The following is a 19,773-nucleotide window of genomic DNA, read 5'->3' as shown; positions in this document are numbered from 1 at the left end:
CTTTTCCCCCAAAGGTGGGTGAACAACAACTACGATCTTCTTCTATGGCAACGATCCAGGGATTGAACATCTATAGCATGCCGTGGGCGCCCTCACAAAATGGCTGCCCTGGTGAGGAGGGACAGGAGGTTTTGTCCTTTGCTGTCCCTTTTAATCCTCCGAGATGGCTCCTTTCCTCTGGACACAACTGAGCCGACTCCTCTATAATGGGGTCACCTTCCGAGAAGGACACCGGGGTACCTGAAGACCCAGAAGCCTTTTGGCCAACAAAGATGCTCTCAGACAAAAGCTGCTCTTTTGCAGGGCAGAAACCCTCAGACTGTGCCAAACCACGGGTGGTCCAACCTTGGCTTGAAAACCTCCCGTGATGGAGCCCCCATGACTTCAGAGGGCAAGCGCTTCCACCCGCTCTCATGGTCAGGAAGTTCTTCCTTATTCTGAATTTGGATCTCCCTCTGTAAAGCTTCCACTCATTCATTCCTGTCCTGGGCTCTGCATTACCCACAGTGGTAAGCCACGGATTATATATCCGTTGGCTAAATTCAATCCTGGGCAGCCTAAATCAAACAAATCATGGGTTGATGCAGTGTTTCTCAACCTCAGCAACTTTAAGAGGTGAGGACTTCAACAAGTTGCAGTAATCAGTTCAGATCTCATCTGAGGCAAACGCTCTTTAGGTAACACCAGGGAAATTATTCTGAGCCCCCAGACCTCAGTAGAATATTGACCAACCGTACAGGTAAATTGGAAGCAACCCTGGGCCGTGCACAGGCAAAGTTTGTGAAAACTGTCTTAAAAATCAGAGATAAACAACGCCCCTCTTTTCTACTTCTCAAAGAACCCTGTCATCTCTAGTTTGTGACAGACTATTCATCTTTTTCCTCTTTTAAATTCCAGTTATTCGATAGGCAGAATTCCTACTCTTGTCAATTCGGTTTGCAAATAAATAAATAAACAAACAAACAGTCAAGAAGAAACCTGGATATAATCAAAAACGTAAAGGGCTGTTGACAGAATAGCATGCCAGGATAAAAAGAAACACTAATCTGATGTCTCTTTTCACATTTTGCAAATCTGAATTTACTTTCTATCTCTTCTTTTCCACTTTCACCCACAGTAGCTCTGAAGCGTATTCAAAAAAAGGGGGGGGGGGAAGGAAAAAGAGAGAAAAAGGAGAGAAAAAAACCCCAACCAGCTTCTTCACCTCCCACACAGTTCAGCAGTGAAATCTATGCATATTTGTCTCTATCATGCTTGGTGACTACACAGCAAGATGAAAGGAGTTGAATGTCCTGTAGAATTGATTTTCCCGTGAATTGCTTGGACCCCCCTCTCTCTTTCTCACTTTTGCACGGACATGACATGATATGGGGTGAGTTTTAAACGTTTCCAATCAATTTAATTCCACTCTGAGTCTTCAAAATGTCTGGGGCATCACTGCTGGTGAGAAATGCTGATTTATACGAATGTGTCAATGCAACAGAACAGCTGGCATCCTCAACAGGGAACCAAACAGGTCAGGAAAGCTGGTCCGAAGATGCCTCACTTAGTTTGGGGACGCTCTGCACCATTTACGCGGCCTACGCCACAATAATTTCAATGGGTCTTCTAGGGAACGTCATCCTCGTCAAAGTCTTCTTCAAGATCAAATCAATGCAGACGGTCCCCAATATTTTCATTACCAGCCTGGCTTTTGGGGATCTGCTCCTTCTGCTGACCTGTGTGCCAGTTGATGCTGCCTGTTACATCGTGGATACGTGGTTGTTCGGAAGAACCGGCTGCAAACTCCTGTCTTTTATTCAGCGAACCTCGGTCGGAGTATCCGTGTTCACCCTAACAGTCCTCAGCGCAGACAGGTGAGTTTAGAGCATTGAACTGATCAGGAATGGAGGTGTTGTAAGGAATTAAACTTCCCAGGCAAGATCGGACTGTGCTAGCCCGCAGGCTCGGCCGTCAAATGGCCACATCCAGATATTTTCACAGCATCAGCACTGCACTCTTTGTTTCTGTCTGATCACTCTTGGTCCCCAAACAGCTGACAGCTGGGACATCCTTTGAACTGGAATAGGTGCAGATTCTGATGTGTGGCAGAGTGCGTTTGTGTGAGTGTATCTATGATTTGGAAGATTTGCTTTTCTTGTTGATCGGAATCGCTGCCGTCAAAGATTCACCTATCCTTCATGCTGTTTCAATATTTAAAATGTTCCCTTTGATTTCCAAATAACGGAAAGCAAGTGTGGCAGATTTTTTTTCCCTAATGGAAGAGAATTAGGAAGCCTTGAAATGAATCCCAGTTCTTTAAAATTCACTGCTAGCGTCTAAAAATAATATCATTCACTGTGCAACAAACAGATGAACAAACAAGAGAAATAATAATGATATATTTTAAAAACAAACTGCCTAAAAGGCAAAAAAGAATCTATGCTGTATTTTGGTGCTACCTAGTGGTGTGCAAAAGCAATTTACAAACATGCAAAATGAAATGCCAGAACTAGAAAACCTCTGCTGCCCGTTGCCTAAGATTCATACAAGTTTTCATTTTCTAGACCAAATCAACTGGCGTTTATTAAGCTGAAAACAAGTCACATTTTATTTATTTCTAATTGTAAGCCAAATGTTTATTACTGACTTGGACAGTTCAGAGGACAAGTATATTTGCACAAAAATAGTTAAGAACATGTCAGAGAGGCAGCTGTTGAACGTCTAGACCCAGGGAAGATAACCCATATCCCAGGGCTGGGGGGGCGGAGGTGTCATTAGAATCCCTTTTTGCAGACTTCAGAGGCCCTCTGACCAAAGCCACCAAAAACCTATGGTGTACTTTTCTCTCCCTACACGTTTTGGGGTAAGAAACACACAGATATTGTTGCTTAACCCTGAGATGGACTCACCATAGTCTGAAAAACAAAGAAACCCCCCAAATTCCTTCCCCAAACAGAAGGTTGCCCAGTTGTGTTCAAGACCATCCTGTTGCATTGTTGTCTGCTTTGTGCTCATTGCATTTAGCCCTCCAAGAGCTGACACAAATTGTGATGGTAGGTACAAGGCGATTGTGAAACCCTTGGAGCTCCATGGGGCTGATGCTGTCCTGAAGACCTGCTGCAAAGTTGCTTGCATATGGATCATCTCTATGTTATTCGCTGCCCCAGAAGCCGTATCGTCTGACCTCTATGCTTTCCACGTGCCCGAGAAGAACACCTCCCTCGAAACCTGCGCACCTTATCCTGTCTCTGAACGAGTCCTGCAGGAGGTCCACTCCCTGGTCTGCTTCTTGATCTTCTACATCTTACCACTGGTGATCATATCCATCTATTACTTTCTTATTGCCAAGACGCTCTTCAAAAGTACCTCCAACATGCCCGCAGAAGAGCAGGGCCATGCCCGTAAACAGGTAGGCAAAGATTTCAAATCTGTGTTCTCGGAAATTTGTAACACAGGTCTTTTGGGGAACATGGAGGTCAGCTCAGTGAGATCACTCAATCACAGGATGTGTGTACGCATGTGTGCTAGTGTGTGTCATAAAAAGAACTAACACAGACATGGGCTATGAAAGGCTGTGCCAATGTACCCATTTTGCCCCCCTCAAATTGCACCACTGCTTTGGCAACGGGATCCAGAGGTGCTGTTTAAAGCACATCTGGCCCACAAGACTGGTTCAGCGATGAGAAAGCATTATGGTTTTATTGTACGCCGCCGAGTCACTTTTGTGAGATGGGCGGCCGTATGATGTTTATAAAATAAAAATAAATAAATAATTCCTTTTTTTTTTTTTTAAAGCCTGTTTGGTAGTAAATGAGCAATGTTCATGAACCTGGCTACTGAGGTGGGCTTCAGCTTGGAACCCCTAACCCTCAGTAATCTGGAACTTCAACCCAGAAAAGCCAAATTCAGCCTTTCCCTCCCAACCACAGAACCCTTTTTCCTTCTTCCTCTTGCGTTGCACAAGACTGTATTTTCTTAGCCGCTTTTATCAAGGAACGGGCTACACCCAGCTCTGGTCCTCTGCTGATAAGCGTCAGAAAGGAAAGGAAGAGGTGTTTTCCAACCTGTATCTCAGAGGAAATCTGGCAAGCAGCAGCAGCAGCAGTTGAGCCTAGCTTTTATGAAGATAAGAAGCTGGGTCTTTCTCCACCTTGGCCACTTGAAGACGTGTGGACTTCAACTCCTGGAATTCTGGGAGTTGAAGTCCACACGTCTTCAAGTGGCCAAGGTGGAGAAACACTGTGCTAGCTTAAATCCAAAGTCACTCCCTACTGGGTGTGCCAAATATATCTTTATCTCTTGCAGGACTCTAGTTGGGAACGTAAAGATTGGTTGTTGCAATGAACCAAACTAGACTGCCAGTCTGCAGATGGAAAATGCTGGGAACAATTGAACTTGGGAATCCAATAAATCAGATTTAGACTGCAGCCTAAAGATGCTACTAATGTGCATTCCGCTGGTCTGACTATTCAAATATAAATTCCCTGTTATGGGACTGTGCGCAAACAGTCCATAAATCTACGAACGCCGTTCTGTCAGCGGCCAGAGACAATTGGAGTTAAGATGTTTGCAGTTGCGTCCCTTTGTTTCTGGAGCACGTGTCTGTGAGGTTTGTCATGCAGTGTTATGCTAACCCAAGTATTCCTGGACAAATGGCAAAGAACAGGCCTGTTCAGGGATTCAGTTATATTTATAAAAACCAAACTTTGTTTTGTCTCTGAGTCCCATCTGACTCCTGGAAGCTACATGGACACGTTCCTGCAGCATTCCTGGCAGTTTTTTCAGAAATGGTTTGCTGAGAGACGGTGTCTGCCCGAAGGTCTCCCAGTTGGCTTTCATCCCTAAGGCACAACTAGAACTCAAATTTCCCTGCTCCTAGTCCAGCGCCTTAATCGCCACACCGAATGGGTTCTCTCAACTAATCCTCTACTTGCCGTTACTTAAACGTTGGGTCCTCCCCCTCCCCAGATTTTTCACGTCTAATTAGTAACTTTAAACACCCCCTTCTGTAAATTCCGCCGGTGAGCAGAACATGCCGGATGCACTGTTGAAAAAGTTTATCTGAATCGTAGAACAGGAGAACATAAGAAGAGTCTTGATGGACCATGGCTTTATGGTCCCACATTCAGCGTGGCACTCAAGAATCAGACACCTTGGACTGTTATATATTGTCATTATGTTATTTGCTTTATAGTTAAAAAAAAAACACAGAAAGTTCCTTTCTTTAGGGTCATCGATTAGCCAAAGAAACTCTAGCAGCGTTTACCTTTAGTTGCCATGTTGATGTTGGCTTATTTTAAGAAGCCTAGGTAGAAACCAGGAATGATAACTTGCACATACGTCTTCCCCCCTCAGATTGAATCCCGCAAGCGAGTTGCCAAAACCGTGCTGGTCTTAGTAGGCTTGTTTGCCTTCTGCTGGCTGCCGAACCACATCCTCTACCTGTACCGTTCGTTCACCTACCACACTTCCATAGATACATCCGCTTTCCACCTTGCGGCAACGATCTTCTCCCGGGCCTTGGCCTTCAGCAATTCTTGTGTCAACCCCTTTGCCCTCTACTGGCTGAGTAAAAGCTTCCGCCAACATTTCAAGAAGGAACTCTTGTGTTGCAAAGCCAAGAAGCCCGCAAGGCGGCCCAGCATCACCCAGAACAACACCCCGAGCAGAGCGATGTCAGTCACGGGCTCGGAAATCAGTGTCACTTTGCTCACGGACTACAGCATCACCAAAGAAGAGGAGAGTGTTTAATCGTACTGGGGCTGAGGAGCATCCTCCTCCTACGATTGCCGGCAAGAGTCAGAAAACTGCTGAATGTAGAGAAGAGCCTCTTGCATTCGGTACAGGCCTTTCATCAGATTTCACACCTCAGCCTAACGGGCCTTCACTGCAAATTGCAGCCGTCTGTTTCACACCTACCCACCTGCACACGGTTTTCCTCTCAAGCGGCTCTCCCAGGCCTGTGACACTTAATCAAAAACAGCATTTGTCCCTTTGTCGTTGCAAGAGGCATAAAGGAGGAAAAGCAAGTACTTGTGAAGCTGCACAGGAAGGGAAGGCCTGCTGGGGATCCGCTTGGCTAAAATGCAATTAAAACTGTAATCCCGTGTGTTCTTATAAAGGAATAAACCCAGTCAAGCACAAGGACCCCGAGGGCTGCATTTGAAGTGCTGTCCACCTGTCCTTGAGCCAGGAGAAAAGTACGCCAGCATAAATTTGCTGCTCTCATTGTGGACCCCTGTTCTGCTACCGTAGGGGGGCCAAGGAACGGTGCTGCCTTCACCTATTCACTGAGGGCCATGTTAAGGAAAGCAATCAACGGGATTCGCCCTGCTTGATTTCTCCTGTCACTGAGTGTTACCTGCCAGCAGGAAAAAACAACTACAAATTGTTCTCCTTCGCGTGAGGCAGGACAGGGTTGGGTGAGTGCAGGCGCATACTTGGAGTGATGTGCTTAGCCACTGTCAAGTTACCTAAACGGGTGCAGAGGCGGAGGGGCCTGGGGTGAGGCGGGAGGGAGCGATCAGCAGTGGCCAAGCTCTGTCCTTGGGGAGGCTCGTTTTGCCATGTGGAAGTAGCTCCTAGGTGGCCAGGGAGCCGGAGCGGAGGATGCAAAATCCCAACGTTTGCAAAGTACGGCCATACCCTTGCTGGCAAAAGCAGCGGAAAACCTGTGACGCACCAGAGGATGGCTGAACCAGTGATACACAGTGAGCAAAACCCTGCTCTTTCCTGGTTTAAATCAACTTTCTGCGTACTACAGAACCCTCAAGAGAGCACAAGGTCTGTTCCTGACACACGGGTTGAGTGTTCTTTCAAAAGAGTACCTTGTGGACCTTGTGTAAGTCCTGACAAGGGCTTTGGAAAGCCTTGGTTGGGCATTACACGGGCATACGCAGCTGCGGGAGACAGATGTCTAGTCTGTCCTATGGTCCAAGCCGAAATGGCCACGGAGGGCAACTCCCAGCAACTGGAGCCACAACAGCCTAAACTAGCCAATAAGAACTAGCCAGATCCGATCACATTGTTGACTGTCAGCAACCACGTTGTCAGTGAGGCACACTAGATTGTACCAGCAGCCAAAATTGTGTCGGGACAACTTTGAGCTGCCTCAGCTGTGGGTTGGAGATGAACGCAATGTCCTAAGACTTGGATAAAACAATGATGAACAGGGCATGTTTGTGCCGCAGTTAGGAGGAGGGGAGGGTGAGTCTGCAGTGGGCTTACTCCTGAGTAAAGCGAGAGAGGACTGCACCCCGTGGATCTTTTCAAGTATCAAATGGGCAAAAGAGGAGCAGAGAGGGCTCATCTGGAGGACGAGCTCTTATCTCGCTGCCGCAGGATGAGGAAAGCGCGGGCTAGGAGTTCCAATAGCATTAGAAGGAGATAAGGACATTTCACGAAAAGAAATATGATTAGCGTCAATCAGCTCCAAAGGTTACAGGGAACATGCAGGTCAGAATCTTCCCACCAAACACATTCTGCTTGGAAGCAACTGCAGGATTAGCCATGCTCTTTGTATTCTGCTTCCAGAGACTTTCAGCTCTGCGTTCAAGGCAGTTAGAGATATAGGACGACTTTGAAATAAGAAGGGTGGCAATACTCTAGGCCAGTGTTTCTAACCTTGGCTACATTAAGATGTGCGGACTTCAGCTCCCAGCATTCCCCAGCCAGCCATGCTGGCTGGGGAATGCTGGGAGCTGAAGTCCGCACATCTTAAAGTTTCCAAGGTTGGGAAACACTGCTCTAGGTATATGACTCTACCTGATGTCATTTTCAACGATACACTGCTGTTCAGATTATGTTTCTGCGTTCATCTCCCTAAAAACAGGTCTTTACGCTCAACATATTACATTTACTTGCAATTCTGTATACCACTTCTTTTGTGGTTCCTGGCTGGCTCTGTACATGATGTGACAAGTTAATCCAAAGTCAGAATTTGTTGCTAATATTTAAGTTACAGGCTTTAATTACAGCTATACCTTTCCGTCCTTGTTGTATACAATCAACTTCGTTCACACGGCAGCATTTACAGGCCAGCATTTTAAAAACCTGATTTTTTAAAAAAAAAGTTGTAGCCACTTTGAGTGTTTCCTCGTATTTGTGATTTGTTTTAATAAGAACCCAAATGGGTTTCCTTCACACACAACTGGAGTGGAGTAACTTTTGGCATTCATATAGTTCAAACTCGTATAAACAGCAGGATGGGTCACCCCAAACATTAATTATGAAATGTGAAGGGGTTTTGCAACACTGAGATAAAAATGAAGGTGAATATCAAGCACTTGATGTTCCTGTACAACCTTCCACAATTTGATGGCCTCCCAGTTGTCTTGGTTTGGCAACCCATCCATCAAATAAAAATGCATAAAAACAGAGTCCTAAATTGTCAAAGTAGACCATAGGAAGCTGCCTTTGGTTGTATCTGGCTTATTGTTGTCCACTGATCAGAACTGATCCTCTAGTTTTTCAGACTGGACTGTTCCTTAGATCTAACTGGAAATGCTGGGTGCTTAATCTGAAGCCTTTTCCATCAGGAAAAGGTGTCCAGAGCAGTTAGGTTTTTCCTCCTGCAGTGCATCTCTTCCCCTCTTCCGCTTCTCAGCTTTATTTGTTGCTCCTCCTGTACCCCTAACCAACTTTTTTTTCTCTTTTAATGTAATGTCCTTACGCCTAATAAGGTGACAGCTTTGCATTTATCATCTAAGCAGATTTGCTCTCCTGTACTGCAACCTTGTTGTGAAATTTAAATTATTAAGCACGAATAAAGCTTGCTTTCAATACAGAAAATGGTAACGTATTCCATAGAACTAAAGGTATTAGGCAGTTATGAGTGGCTCATTGCACTCAACAGAGTCCAAAGCCATCCATTTCTAGTTTTATGACATTCAACCCATGTCCAGTTGTAAGACTGTCTGCATCAGAGAGTTGGGTTTAGGGCTATCATCAGTGTTGGTCACTTGGCATCGCGCAATCGTTTGGGGGTTCTCTTTCAGCTTGGAACATACTGTGAGTTGGAGAACTCTCTGCCTGCAGCCTTTTCGTTTAGCTACTCTACTCTTTTAAAGAATCTCATTAGAGGCACCCCTCTCTTGCCAGCAATTTGCACCATCATTCAAATGAATTGGGGGTCTGGGAATATTACATTCCCCAGGACCTTGGTTGCAGCATCGTTCCTGTGGGTGTGCTGTGGGAAAAATACCCACTTAAATGAGGAACCAACTGCCGGGTTGCTTCTACTGATGCTGGAATACGCATGGGAAAGGAGAGAAATTCTAGATTTTACTGGGCTCCCCACGGTGCAATTTCTGACCTGGGGCCAGTGCAAACAGCTATTTTTTGGAGACAGCACATTTCCCTACAGATTTGGTTCACATCCCCCACTACCCATTATTTGCTATATTATGCTTTGTTGACCAAGACACAATTGGTTCAACACACTTCATTAACCATTGTTTACGTGTCATGGTGGCTGGATTACACAATATGCTAAACCTACCCCCCCCCCAACTGTAGTATAAAGCAGTGTTTCTCAACCTCAGCAACTCTAAGATCCATGGACTTCAACTCCCAGAATTCCCTAGCCAGCATGCTGACTGCAGAATTCTGGGAGTTGAAGTCCACACATTTTGAAGTCGCTGAGGTTGAGAAACACTGGTATAAAGCAACATGTATCCCCAACCATTGCAATCGTTAGCTGCCATCATATGCACGCTAATTTGAAATTATATTGCGTTTAACTCTATTGAACTTTCAGTAAACAGGCTGTGGCCGGAACGCTGCTGGTTTCAATGCAATTTAAACCACCAGCTGTTTTCTCAGAGGTTCCATTGAATTCAGTGGCCCAATCCTAAATGAGTGGATTTAGGATTTTACACAAGTAAAAATAACCATCTGGACTGAGCAGGTATCTCCAGCTTGTGTTGCCCAACAGAGCCCAGGTATGCTACTGCCTTATCATCACAGCATTAGATGCCTTCTAAGTCCCCGTGGCTAATGAATGATCTAAACTGCTTTTCTTATCCTAACCTTTTGCTACCGTTCCGATTTGCTAACCTCCAAGATTTTCGTGCCGCTTAGTTTTTTTTAAAATACGCAACTGACACATTCAGTTTAAGATCTTAAATCTGGAAATAATGCTAACTCAGCTGGGATCCAGGGCATTAGGCGCGAAACAATCTCTGGGCCAAAATCGTGGCACCACGTTCAAAACTTCTGTTCTGGCAGTGCGAAGATCTCTCTAACTAGGCGGCGCGTAATAAAGTACACAGAGCGAAAAGATTATTGACGAATCTAAACTTGCACCTCCGGCGATTCCACCTGACAGCTCCTTGGCTGGCGATTTAACAGCCCCCCCGGCCAGGGCCTTCCCCTTACGCTGGGATTACCATTCCGCCGGGTATGACAGCAAGATATTTTTGCTCCGGGGTATTGATTTCAAAACAGGCCCGATGCTTTCCAGCCACAGAGGGAAAGGGCTTAATTTCCTGGCAGAATCCCTCCAAGGCTTCATTAACCAGAAGCGAAATAAATGGAACCTCTGGGCTTTGAAGGCTCAGGTTTTCCCTTTGCAGCAGTGTTTTTCAAACGTGGCAACTTTAAGATCCTGTGTACTACAACTCCCATCTCACCCCAGCAGTGGGCTGCGGATGATGGGAGCTGTAGTCAACCCCCCCGCCAATATATGGGCACCACGATGCCTATCCTGCTGTTGACACATTGCCTCCTGGAGTGGAAATTGATGAAATCTGAGAACTGGGAAGAAAATCTCCTTTGTTTAAGGAGAAATTCAGATTTCTTCCAAGAGGGATTATGGCAGGGCCCCTTCTGAGCATGCGCAGTTCCCCTCTCCTGTCCTCCGCCCTCCCTCCCTCCGTTCAGGAGCGCAGGCGCCCTGCGAACGCTCTGACTGGCCGGCCAAGTCTGAAGCTTACTGGTTGCCTTAGTTGTTAGTCATTATTGTTTCTAGGCTTAGGCCCGCCTTCTTTTCGAAAGCGACTTCCGCTCTTGCGTAGTGAGGGGAAGGGCTTCTTCCCTTCAGCTGTAGGCTTCATCCTTACGCTATTGGGGGGGCAGGGAGACGAGAGCTAGAAAGGCGAGCGCTTCTGCGCCTGCGCACTAGCTTGCGGCCGACGCGACAGGGCACGGACTTTCCCGCGGCGGGATGGAAATGCTCGCGCGGCAGCGCCGCTTCCGAGTGCCGGCGCCGCTCTCCGCTTAACCCGGCCGGGAGGAAGAGGCCGACGGCTCTCCCCAGCCTGAGCCCCGCGTCTCCGAGAACCGCCGCACGCGAGGGACAGCGCCGCGCCTGCGCCGCGGGGACCGCCGCGCGAGCGGGCCGCGCATGCGCCCGGGCGCGGGGGCGGCTGTGAGGCGTTTCCAGGCCGGGCCAGGCCCGGGCGGCGCCTGGTCGTGAGGAAAGGCGGAGGCGAGTCGGGCGGCATCATGAGCGTCGGCGGCTCGGACCGCAACGATGACTTCTACCAGCAGCTGCGGCTGCAGGAGCTCTACGGGCGGAAGGAGGGCGAGGGCGGCGAAGACCCCTTCACCTACACGGATCCCGGCGACGGCACGCAGTACGAGTGGGACCACGAGAAGAAGGCCTGGTTCCCCAAGGTGAGGCCGCGGCCCTCCCCCGCCTCAGGCGGGGCGCCGTTGCGCGGACTACAAGGCCCATCGTCCACGGCGGAGGTGGGCGGGGGGTGGGACCCAAGGGCCCTGCGCCGGAGGGGGGGAGGGAGGCGGGATTCCTGCCTTTGCGCTCGAGGGTCTGCCTCCCCGTCGGCGGAGAGGGATGGGCATTGTAGTCCAGGGCGGGGCGGGGGTCGCGAAGGTCTTCTGGGGTCAACGGAAGCGTTGCTTTGGTTAGGGGGGAGCCTTTCTGGTGGGTCCCAGTCCTTTAGCAAGGCTTTTTATGCAATAATTTATTATAATGCATAAATCATTTTTATATATTATATTATTATATATAATAAAGAGATAATCCTGCACCATCTGCTTGGGCAAAAGAGCCACTTTGAGAGGAGCGGGGCATAGCCGGCTTTGGGCCTGCGTGGTGCTCAAGCATCGTTTTCTTGCCTTTCCCGGCGTTGGGCGCTGTCCTTTTCGCCCTCCTCATCGCCCCTCAGACAGGATCCCTTTATTACTAGCTTTTTATCCCGCCTTTTTAAAAATGCATAAGTCAAGGCGGCAACTGTGCCTGATATTTTGGCTTTTAAACCTCCTCTCCCGCAAAGGGGAGTAGAACCATTCAGTAGGTGAAGTTTTCTCAAGCCTTTGGAGACAGCCTTGCAGGATGGTCCCGAATGACGTCACTGAAGCCGCTGGGGTTTCAGCCTCCCTCGGCTGCGGTAGAGTGGATTGGACCCTGCCCTGATCTGGGATTTGTATGGAAATTCCCTGTAAGGGCTTACGGTTAGAGTTTATGAGAAAAAGCAAAGCCTGCTCTTCACCTGAAACCAGAGACTTTTGAGAGACATCTTTTAATGCATTCCTTTTAGCCCTATGCTAATGTTACATTGTTGGATCTTACCTGTTTTGCAAAGTTCGCTTAAACGGCCCAGAGAGAAAGGGGGTGTACTTCTGTTGCAGGATGGCTACCTGATGACAGTTCTCACTATTCAGGAATTATTTACTTTGTTTTTGAAATTGGCATCTAGGTCCAGTGCTGACGTGCTATATGCAAGTTGTGCAAGTTCTGCTACTGAATCAAATGATTAGCAGTTGTTCCTGAAAACTCTCTGACTTTTTTCACTAAATTCTGAAGAATATTTGCAAGAATGTTGACAGTTGTCAGCTTAAGAATGTCCAGAGAGATCACATTGCAGGCAATTTGTTAATGGAGAGTAAACACTCTGCAAATCATTGATGACTTGATCTCAAAGATATGTACAGCTGCTGGTTCTCTGACTGGCTTTCTGTAATATACCTACAGGAGCATCCTTTTACCCTCTCATGTGGGCGTGCCTGACCCTCTAAGCTGCCTATCAGTTGTAGTGCCATTATGAAAGGTTAAAAATAGAACATGATCTGCATTATTTGTTTCAGAAGCTCATCTTAGGCCGTTCATTCTTGCAATAACTCAGACTTAAATCTTAATTTGGTCTCTAATTGGTTTCCTGAATGCTATCTTTTTAGGTCACTGAAGATTTCTTGGCAACATACCATGCTAACTATGGCTTTCCCACTGAAAGTTCAGATACCTCGGCATCTGTTGCAAAGACTGAATCTAAACCTGCACCAGATTCAAAGGCCAACAAAGCTCAGCAGCCGGTAGAACCCAAAACGTCGCAGCCGACAGATCCTAAACAAAAAGGAGAAAAAAGAAAAGCTGAAGCAGGCAAGGGGCTCCGTTGTGCATGGCTTAGAAGTAGTCTGCTGTTCAAGAAGAAATGTGTCTTCCTGCGGAGTTGAGCTTGTGTAGGCGGTCATGCAGAACGTCCTTATAGCCACTCAGACGCTGCTGCTTTTTCTGTTCGGAAAGCCTAATGTTAAAGGATCAAATTACAGCCAACTTGTAGGAATTTGTGAATGTTGTTAAAGCTTGATAGGTGTGAAGATAGGAAGGTGCCATGTATACAAGGTCAGGCTGTTTAGCCCAGGAGTGTCTGCTGTGTTTGGCTTTCCACAATCTCGTGTGAACTTTAGTCTGAAGAACTGTTCTCTTTTCTTTAGAGGTGCAATCCTAACTTATAATCATCTCCCCTCTAGGATGGTTTCATGTTGAAGAACAGAAAAATACAAATGTATATGTGACAGGTGAGGAGCAGTCTTGAGTATTTGCTGATTGTTAATGCTGTGTTATGAAATGGCTGTGAAAGTCAAGCTCTCCTGTGGAATGGATTCAAGCCCCTGAATATAATTTTAAATGTTTCACGTCACATAAAACCTTTGCATCTGGAATTAAAATAAGATATTTTGTTGATGGCTTTGAATAAAGTTTAACTGGGTAGGAAGAATAATAAGTAACACATTTATTTAAAAATTCAGTTTTATATGTATATATATTTGAATTATTTGTAAAGTACTTCAAAATGCTAAAGTTGCTACATTATTGCATACGAGTTGTAGTCAGTTTGTCCACCTTTGTTTCCCACTCTTTAACTTTTGGTGAACTGAAATTTAGGGTCACCTTGTCTCATTTTAATGAGGGTGGGTGTATTGCTGTGATTTAAATGTGAGGCTAGCACCTGCAAACAATTCCCTATCATGTTTATTACTTCTCAGGAGATTACCTTGTGGCAACTCAGCATTGGCTACATGGCTTCATATTGTCTATGCAGTTGAGCTTGGGCTGCCTTCTTGCTGTATCTGGAAGTACCCATTATGGCATATGGGACCTTTGGCATGTCTGATACGGACTCCCATTTCCTAGTTATGTAATGCTTGTAAAACGCACAATATTTCTGTGGCCTCTGCCTTACAATGTTGTCCTGAGTGGCCTGAGATTTCCTGGCAGAGACGAGGAGATGTTTCTGCAGGATTTTTCTGTCTTTGGTGCACAAGACACACCAAAATAAGAGTTCTGACTGCTGCCCTGCCGGTTCCTGATTGTGGACCGTGGTTTTGAGGCTGTTTCCGTGATCTCAGTCTGCTCTATATTAAAGGTGCCAGAACTGAGGCCTACTGGCTATGCTGTACCTCTTCATCCTTCCTGAATCACACAAGGAACAGATGTCTGCTGTCATTGATAAAATACCTTGCAGTACCCACCTCTTGTCAAAGGATCAAATATGTGCATGGGTCCCAAAGCTCAGGTTTTGAGCTGGGAGTGCAGAATTTGAAGAACTCTGTTAAGGATTTTATAGTCAACTTGGGAGCTAGAAAATTGAAGTTAACTAAGCTTGTCCCTCAGTGGTATTGTGTTTCTTCCCATAATTTGGGATCTAGCACTGCCAGAATGCAAAAGCTGTCAGTCTGTGCTGAATGGGGCACGTATACAAAGACACCAGAGAAAATGTAGACTGTGGCAAAGGAACTAGTGCTGTGATGTTAGAAGTTCAGTTCAATTTGGTTTTGAAAGCTGCTGTTCTTGCATTTGTGTCTATTCAATTTTACCTTTCCAGGTTTACCACCAGACATTACAAAAGATGAGTTTGTAGAAGTTATGTCAAAGTGTGGTATCATTATGCGTGATCCTCAAACAGAGGAGCCAAAAATCAAACTTTACAAAGACAAAGAAGGAAATCTTAAAGGCGATGGGCTCTGTTGTTATTTAAAGGTTAGTTGTATACTTCTGTTATACCTTTATGGTGATCCTGCAATTGTGGTTACCCAAAAAATAGATCTCCCCTTTGATTCTCTTTTTATTTAAAGTTACTTTATTTAAACTTCTGTGCACTCCTACAGACATCAACAAGATTACGATAAGTGTGTTTTGATGTGTGTTGCAGATGTTGCTTCTTTGTTAGTCAGAGTTAGTTTAGGTGGAAAGTAGAGGTCTTAAACCAGGATTTTGTCTCTGTTTTTTCCCAGAGAGAATCTGTTGAACTTGCACTGAAATTATTGGATGAAAATGAAATCCGAGGCTACAAACTGCACGTGGAAGTTGCACAGTTCCAGCTTAAGGGGGAGTATGATGCTAGCAAGAAGAAAAAGAAGTGCAAAGATTACAAGAAGAAGCTCTCCCAGCAACAAAAGTGTGTAGCTATTTCTTAAGATATAGTTTGGTTTTTCAATTATTGTGTGAAACTTTTACCTAGAAATCTTACTTCCTTATAAGAAAGGGAAGAGCGTTGTAAAACCAAGTACATTTTTGCGTTTGCTATTCTGTACGCTACTTTTATAAGAACATTTTGCTTAACACTCAATATATTGCCTGTGGAAAATATGACTAGGCTTGTGTTTTCATTAAATCTGGGGCCGTAAAGCAACGTATTTATAGGAAATGCATGAAACCTTGATCTTTAAAGCAGTTCAAATCAGACAGGAGGGCAGTGCCTAATAAAATGTGGATTTAGATATCAAGATACCTTTCATATAGGTGGCTTATAGAAAACTTCTCAGTTTCATGCTGCTAGGAACCTACCTTTCATTACTGGAGACGAAATAACTGCCAGTTCTGATTTAAGAAACATCAAATTAATTTTTTTCCCAACAAATACTTTTAGAAACTGAAGAGATCAACCCCAACCTCTTAATATTGCTTCATTTCATTAGACTGCTGGATTGGAGGCCAGAGAGGAAAGAGGGGAGTGCTAGATTGCGGCATGAGCGTGTCGTCATTATCAGAAACATGTTTCACCCCAAAGATTTTGAGGTAGGTAAAAATCCATACCTGCCATCTAGCAGAGGATTATAAACTCTCATCCCTCCATAAAATCTGGAAAAGTGTCACCTCCCTTCCAGAGATGACGAATGAAGTTGGGCTTGTCACAAGCCAGGGAGTATTTGTAGCATAATAGGACCAGCTAAAGTTAGAAAGGATCATTCCATTTTTAGGCTCTTCCTGGCTGAAGCTCTTGGGCATCTATCATGTCCAGCAACTTAATTTGCTCCTCCTGTATTAGAAGGCATAATGTTACCATCCCCAATGTGACATGCTCCAAATGCATTTATCCATTAATCCCTTTTTTATTTACCAAGGATTGGGAGTTATGGGGCCTGTAGTCTAACATACCTGAAGGTTGCTAGGTTTTCTAGTCCTGGTACAGGCCCACTCAGTTTCTGTTAACGTTGACTAAGAGATTCCTACCTTTAAAAGATGACATTTTCCATTCAGTCTGTGCTTTTGAGCATTGATGAAAATGGAACCAAACAAGCTTTCGAATAGTGCACAGTAAATAATTCAGGCAAGATTGTTTGATATCTCACTTTAGTTCTCAGGGTGCTATGATTGTCATGTGAAATTCTTGCTTTCTGAAAGCGTTGGACATGTTTTTAAAATACGCTTTAAAATTTCTTTCTAGGAGGACCCCTTGGTGCTAAATGAAATCCGAGAAGATCTACGGACAGAATGTGAAAAATTTGGTCAAGTAAAGAAAGTCATTATATTTGATGTATGTATCAGAAAGACTCTGATTTTAGTCGGTCCTCATGTTTTGCGTTGTACTTTTGAAGCATTCTTCCACAAAAGCAGTAAAGAGCAATTCCACACTACAACTGGAATTATCAGTTCGTTAATGAAGTTTCAAAAGAACCACATCATTGTTAATTTTTCAAAAGTTCATTATTCAGTGTATCACTGGAATATGGCTGAGCCCCTATAAAAAAGTTATGTCTGTATTGTGAGCCTATACATAACAACATTTTAAAACTTAAAATTAGAAGTTTTAAAACACTTCCTATTCCAGTGCTGTATTAGATAGTTGAACGGTTCAATCAGATGATAATATGGAAGGATTACTAGGCTTCTAGAGAGCTCAGGTATTCTTGTCATTACGGAGAGAGGTGTTAGGAGAATAGCCCGGGAAAGGTGAGATGTTAGGCAACTTACAATGATTTCAGTGTCTGTTTCTTTCTAAAAGTGGCAAGTTAGAACAGAAGTAATTTTATCATGTTTTGTGAGTCCCAGTACTTGTGATTCTGAAGTAGGGCATTCTCTTAAATTTGTGCGATGCCTAGATTTGATTTGATTTGATTTGATTTGATAACTTTTTTCCCCATTTGTTTCTGTAGAGGCACCCTGATGGAGTAGCGTCGGTATCTTTTAAAGAATCCGAAGAGGCTGATGTTTGCAAACAGGCACTCAGTGGACGATGGTTTGGTGGACGGCAGCTCTGTGTGGAAACATGGGATGGTGTAACTGATTACCAGGTATATTTGGCTTAATGAAGGGGTTTTTTTTAAAAAAAAAATGAGTATGAGTAATGAAGGGAGCCAGTTAAGGCCCCAGGCTAGAAACTGGGAGACCGAGTTCTAGTCCTGCCTTAGGGATGAAGCTAGCTGGGCGAATTTGGGCCAGTCCTACCCTCTCAGCCCTAGGAAGAAGGAGGCAGTGGCAAACCACGTCTGAAATCTTGCCAAGAAGACTGCAGAGATTTGTCCAGGCAGTCGCTGGGAGTCAAGACTGACTCGAAAGCACGATAATTTAATGATTTAAGAAGGGCCTCTGCATGTTTTGAAATCCCTTTTAAAAGTATCGTTCTGACCATAGAACAAAACAGAGTTTTATGACCTTCCATGCTATAGCTTATGCTGTGGAAGTCAGAGAGAGATCCTTGTAATGCAGTGTTTCCCTGAAATCACATTTTGACTCAACATCTAAGGTACTGATTATGAAGCAGGAGATACCTTTCCCCCATTCTACAATATTGACAATTACCGATGTGTACCAACCCAGGTTGAAGAAACCTCACGGGAAAGAGAAGAGAGACTGAAGGGGTGGCAAGAATTTTTAGGTGATCCTGACCAACAGCTGCCGAAAGGGCCACCGGGTGCAGATTCTTCAAAAACTGGTCAGCAGCTGGCTAAAGGAGCTCTGCCATCTCAAGACAACGGGACCTCTGAAGCCGATGCGAAGGCCGAAGCAGCTGAAAGAGGAAGTGACAGCAAAGGAGCCAGTGAAGATGTCACGGCGTCCACAGACAGCAGCGTTGCAGACAGCGACGAAGAAGCAGAGGCGTAACGCCGCTTGTTGCTTGTAGAAAGCGCGATCGCGGGGTACCCTTGAGGCCTCTGTTATCCTTTATTCTGACGCAGCTGCAAGCTGCACTCGAATGAATGAATGAAGATGAATATATATATATATATGCATATATATGCATATATATGCATATGTGCACGTTTCTTTGTTAGGGTGTCATCAACATGCTTTTGAGGTATTCCATTAAAAGCAGCATTTAGTTCATTGCGTGCGTGCGTGTTCATATATTCACGTATGGCCGCGACTGAAGCTGCGTATGTCATAAGTTGCCAAGAATCCTGCTGAACTGACCAGCTGTCTTAAGTTATACCTTTGCTTGTCAGTGTTCAAAGTCCATCCACGTGAAGTAGGTACAAACTTCCAGTTCCCCTTAACTACACAATAACCTTTAGAAACACAGGTATGAATGCTTTTCAGTGTTTGCTCTAATTTCAGCCCCCCCTTCCAACCTACTAATACTCTCCCTGTATGATATGAATTCTTGCCTGCCTTGGGTGCACCAGTATGTGCTTGCAACAGCTGGTTTTCCTGATATTAGTGATTTTAAAGTAACAGATCATTGAAGATGTATTAGCGCTCTCCATGGCCGAGAGAGAGATTAGAGAGATCAGGCTCTGAAAATGCTCTTCTGGTGTGTAAAGTTCCTTGTGATTCATGTCCTTCGTTCATTTAGAAGTTTGATGCTGAGGAAAGCTAGGTAATAAATGGGAAAAAGAATGTAAATAAGATTAATTCTAATCTTCACTTTTTAAAATTCTGATTTGGTTAACTCATTGAAAACATGCAGAGCGCATCTGTGTTGGAAGTGTGATTCCCGCCTTGCCCCGGTGTTAACTGTTCAAATATAGTTGGATTTCAAGCATTTGTCAAGACTGAGTATATGAAGCCTGTATTTTTTTATACTGGATTGATTATAGGAGATTCTACGAATAAAATTGTTTTGAGATTCATTCCCAAAATTGTTTCTCAGATTTTTAAACAACTTTTTGTAGATATTAACCACTCAGAAATAGCCCTTTTTAAAATTGCTCCCAAGACTTTCCAAATGCTCTGCCCACGTTTATTTTCTGTGGCCTTATAACTACATATTTAAATAAGGAAGTGATGATTTCATCCATCCCAGATATACTTTAATGGGGAACCTGTGCTTTTGTGACAAATCATAGCATAGATTTTCCCCATTTGCATGTGAGTGTAGGAGATTAGAT

At 44.8% G+C, this 19,773-nt stretch overlaps 2 protein-coding genes across 2 annotated transcripts in view; both read left to right on the top strand.

Annotated features, from left to right (window-relative positions):
• Window positions 1-1,414: 1,414 nt before the first annotated feature.
• Window positions 1,415-5,733, top strand: BRS3 (bombesin receptor subtype 3). Its single transcript, XM_007428859.3, has 3 exons — window positions 1,415-1,856; window positions 3,040-3,391; window positions 5,338-5,733. Exons 1-3 carry the CDS (start codon window positions 1,423-1,425, stop codon window positions 5,731-5,733), a joined length of 1,182 nt encoding a protein of 393 aa, XP_007428921.1. The 5' UTR covers window positions 1,415-1,422.
• A 5,307-nt stretch (window positions 5,734-11,040) lies between these two features.
• HTATSF1 (HIV-1 Tat specific factor 1) overlaps window positions 11,041-19,773 on the top strand; it is a 9,382-nt gene continuing 649 nt past the window's right edge. Inside the window, exons 1-9 of the mRNA XM_088151631.1 lie at window positions 11,041-11,598; window positions 13,120-13,321; window positions 13,693-13,740; window positions 15,048-15,202; window positions 15,457-15,620; window positions 16,141-16,240; window positions 16,890-16,979; window positions 17,599-17,736; window positions 18,263-19,773. The exon at window positions 18,263-19,773 is cut by the window's right edge and continues 649 nt beyond it. Coding sequence (XP_088007757.1) covers window positions 11,428-11,598; window positions 13,120-13,321; window positions 13,693-13,740; window positions 15,048-15,202; window positions 15,457-15,620; window positions 16,141-16,240; window positions 16,890-16,979; window positions 17,599-17,736; window positions 18,263-18,547 — 1,353 coding nt within the window. The 5' untranslated portion in view covers window positions 11,041-11,427 and the 3' untranslated portion in view covers window positions 18,548-19,773. The remainder of the gene's footprint in view (window positions 11,599-13,119; window positions 13,322-13,692; window positions 13,741-15,047; window positions 15,203-15,456; window positions 15,621-16,140; window positions 16,241-16,889; window positions 16,980-17,598; window positions 17,737-18,262) is intronic.

This window comes from Python bivittatus, unplaced genomic scaffold (assembly GCF_059951505.1).
Source record: "Python bivittatus isolate LINGU-HERP-01145 unplaced genomic scaffold, Pbiv_v1 ctg000670_np1212, whole genome shotgun sequence".
Taxonomy (NCBI): Eukaryota; Metazoa; Chordata; class Lepidosauria; order Squamata; family Pythonidae; genus Python; species Python bivittatus.
The sequence above is the reverse complement of the archived record's forward strand: the minus strand, read 5'-3'. Positions and strand labels throughout refer to the sequence as shown.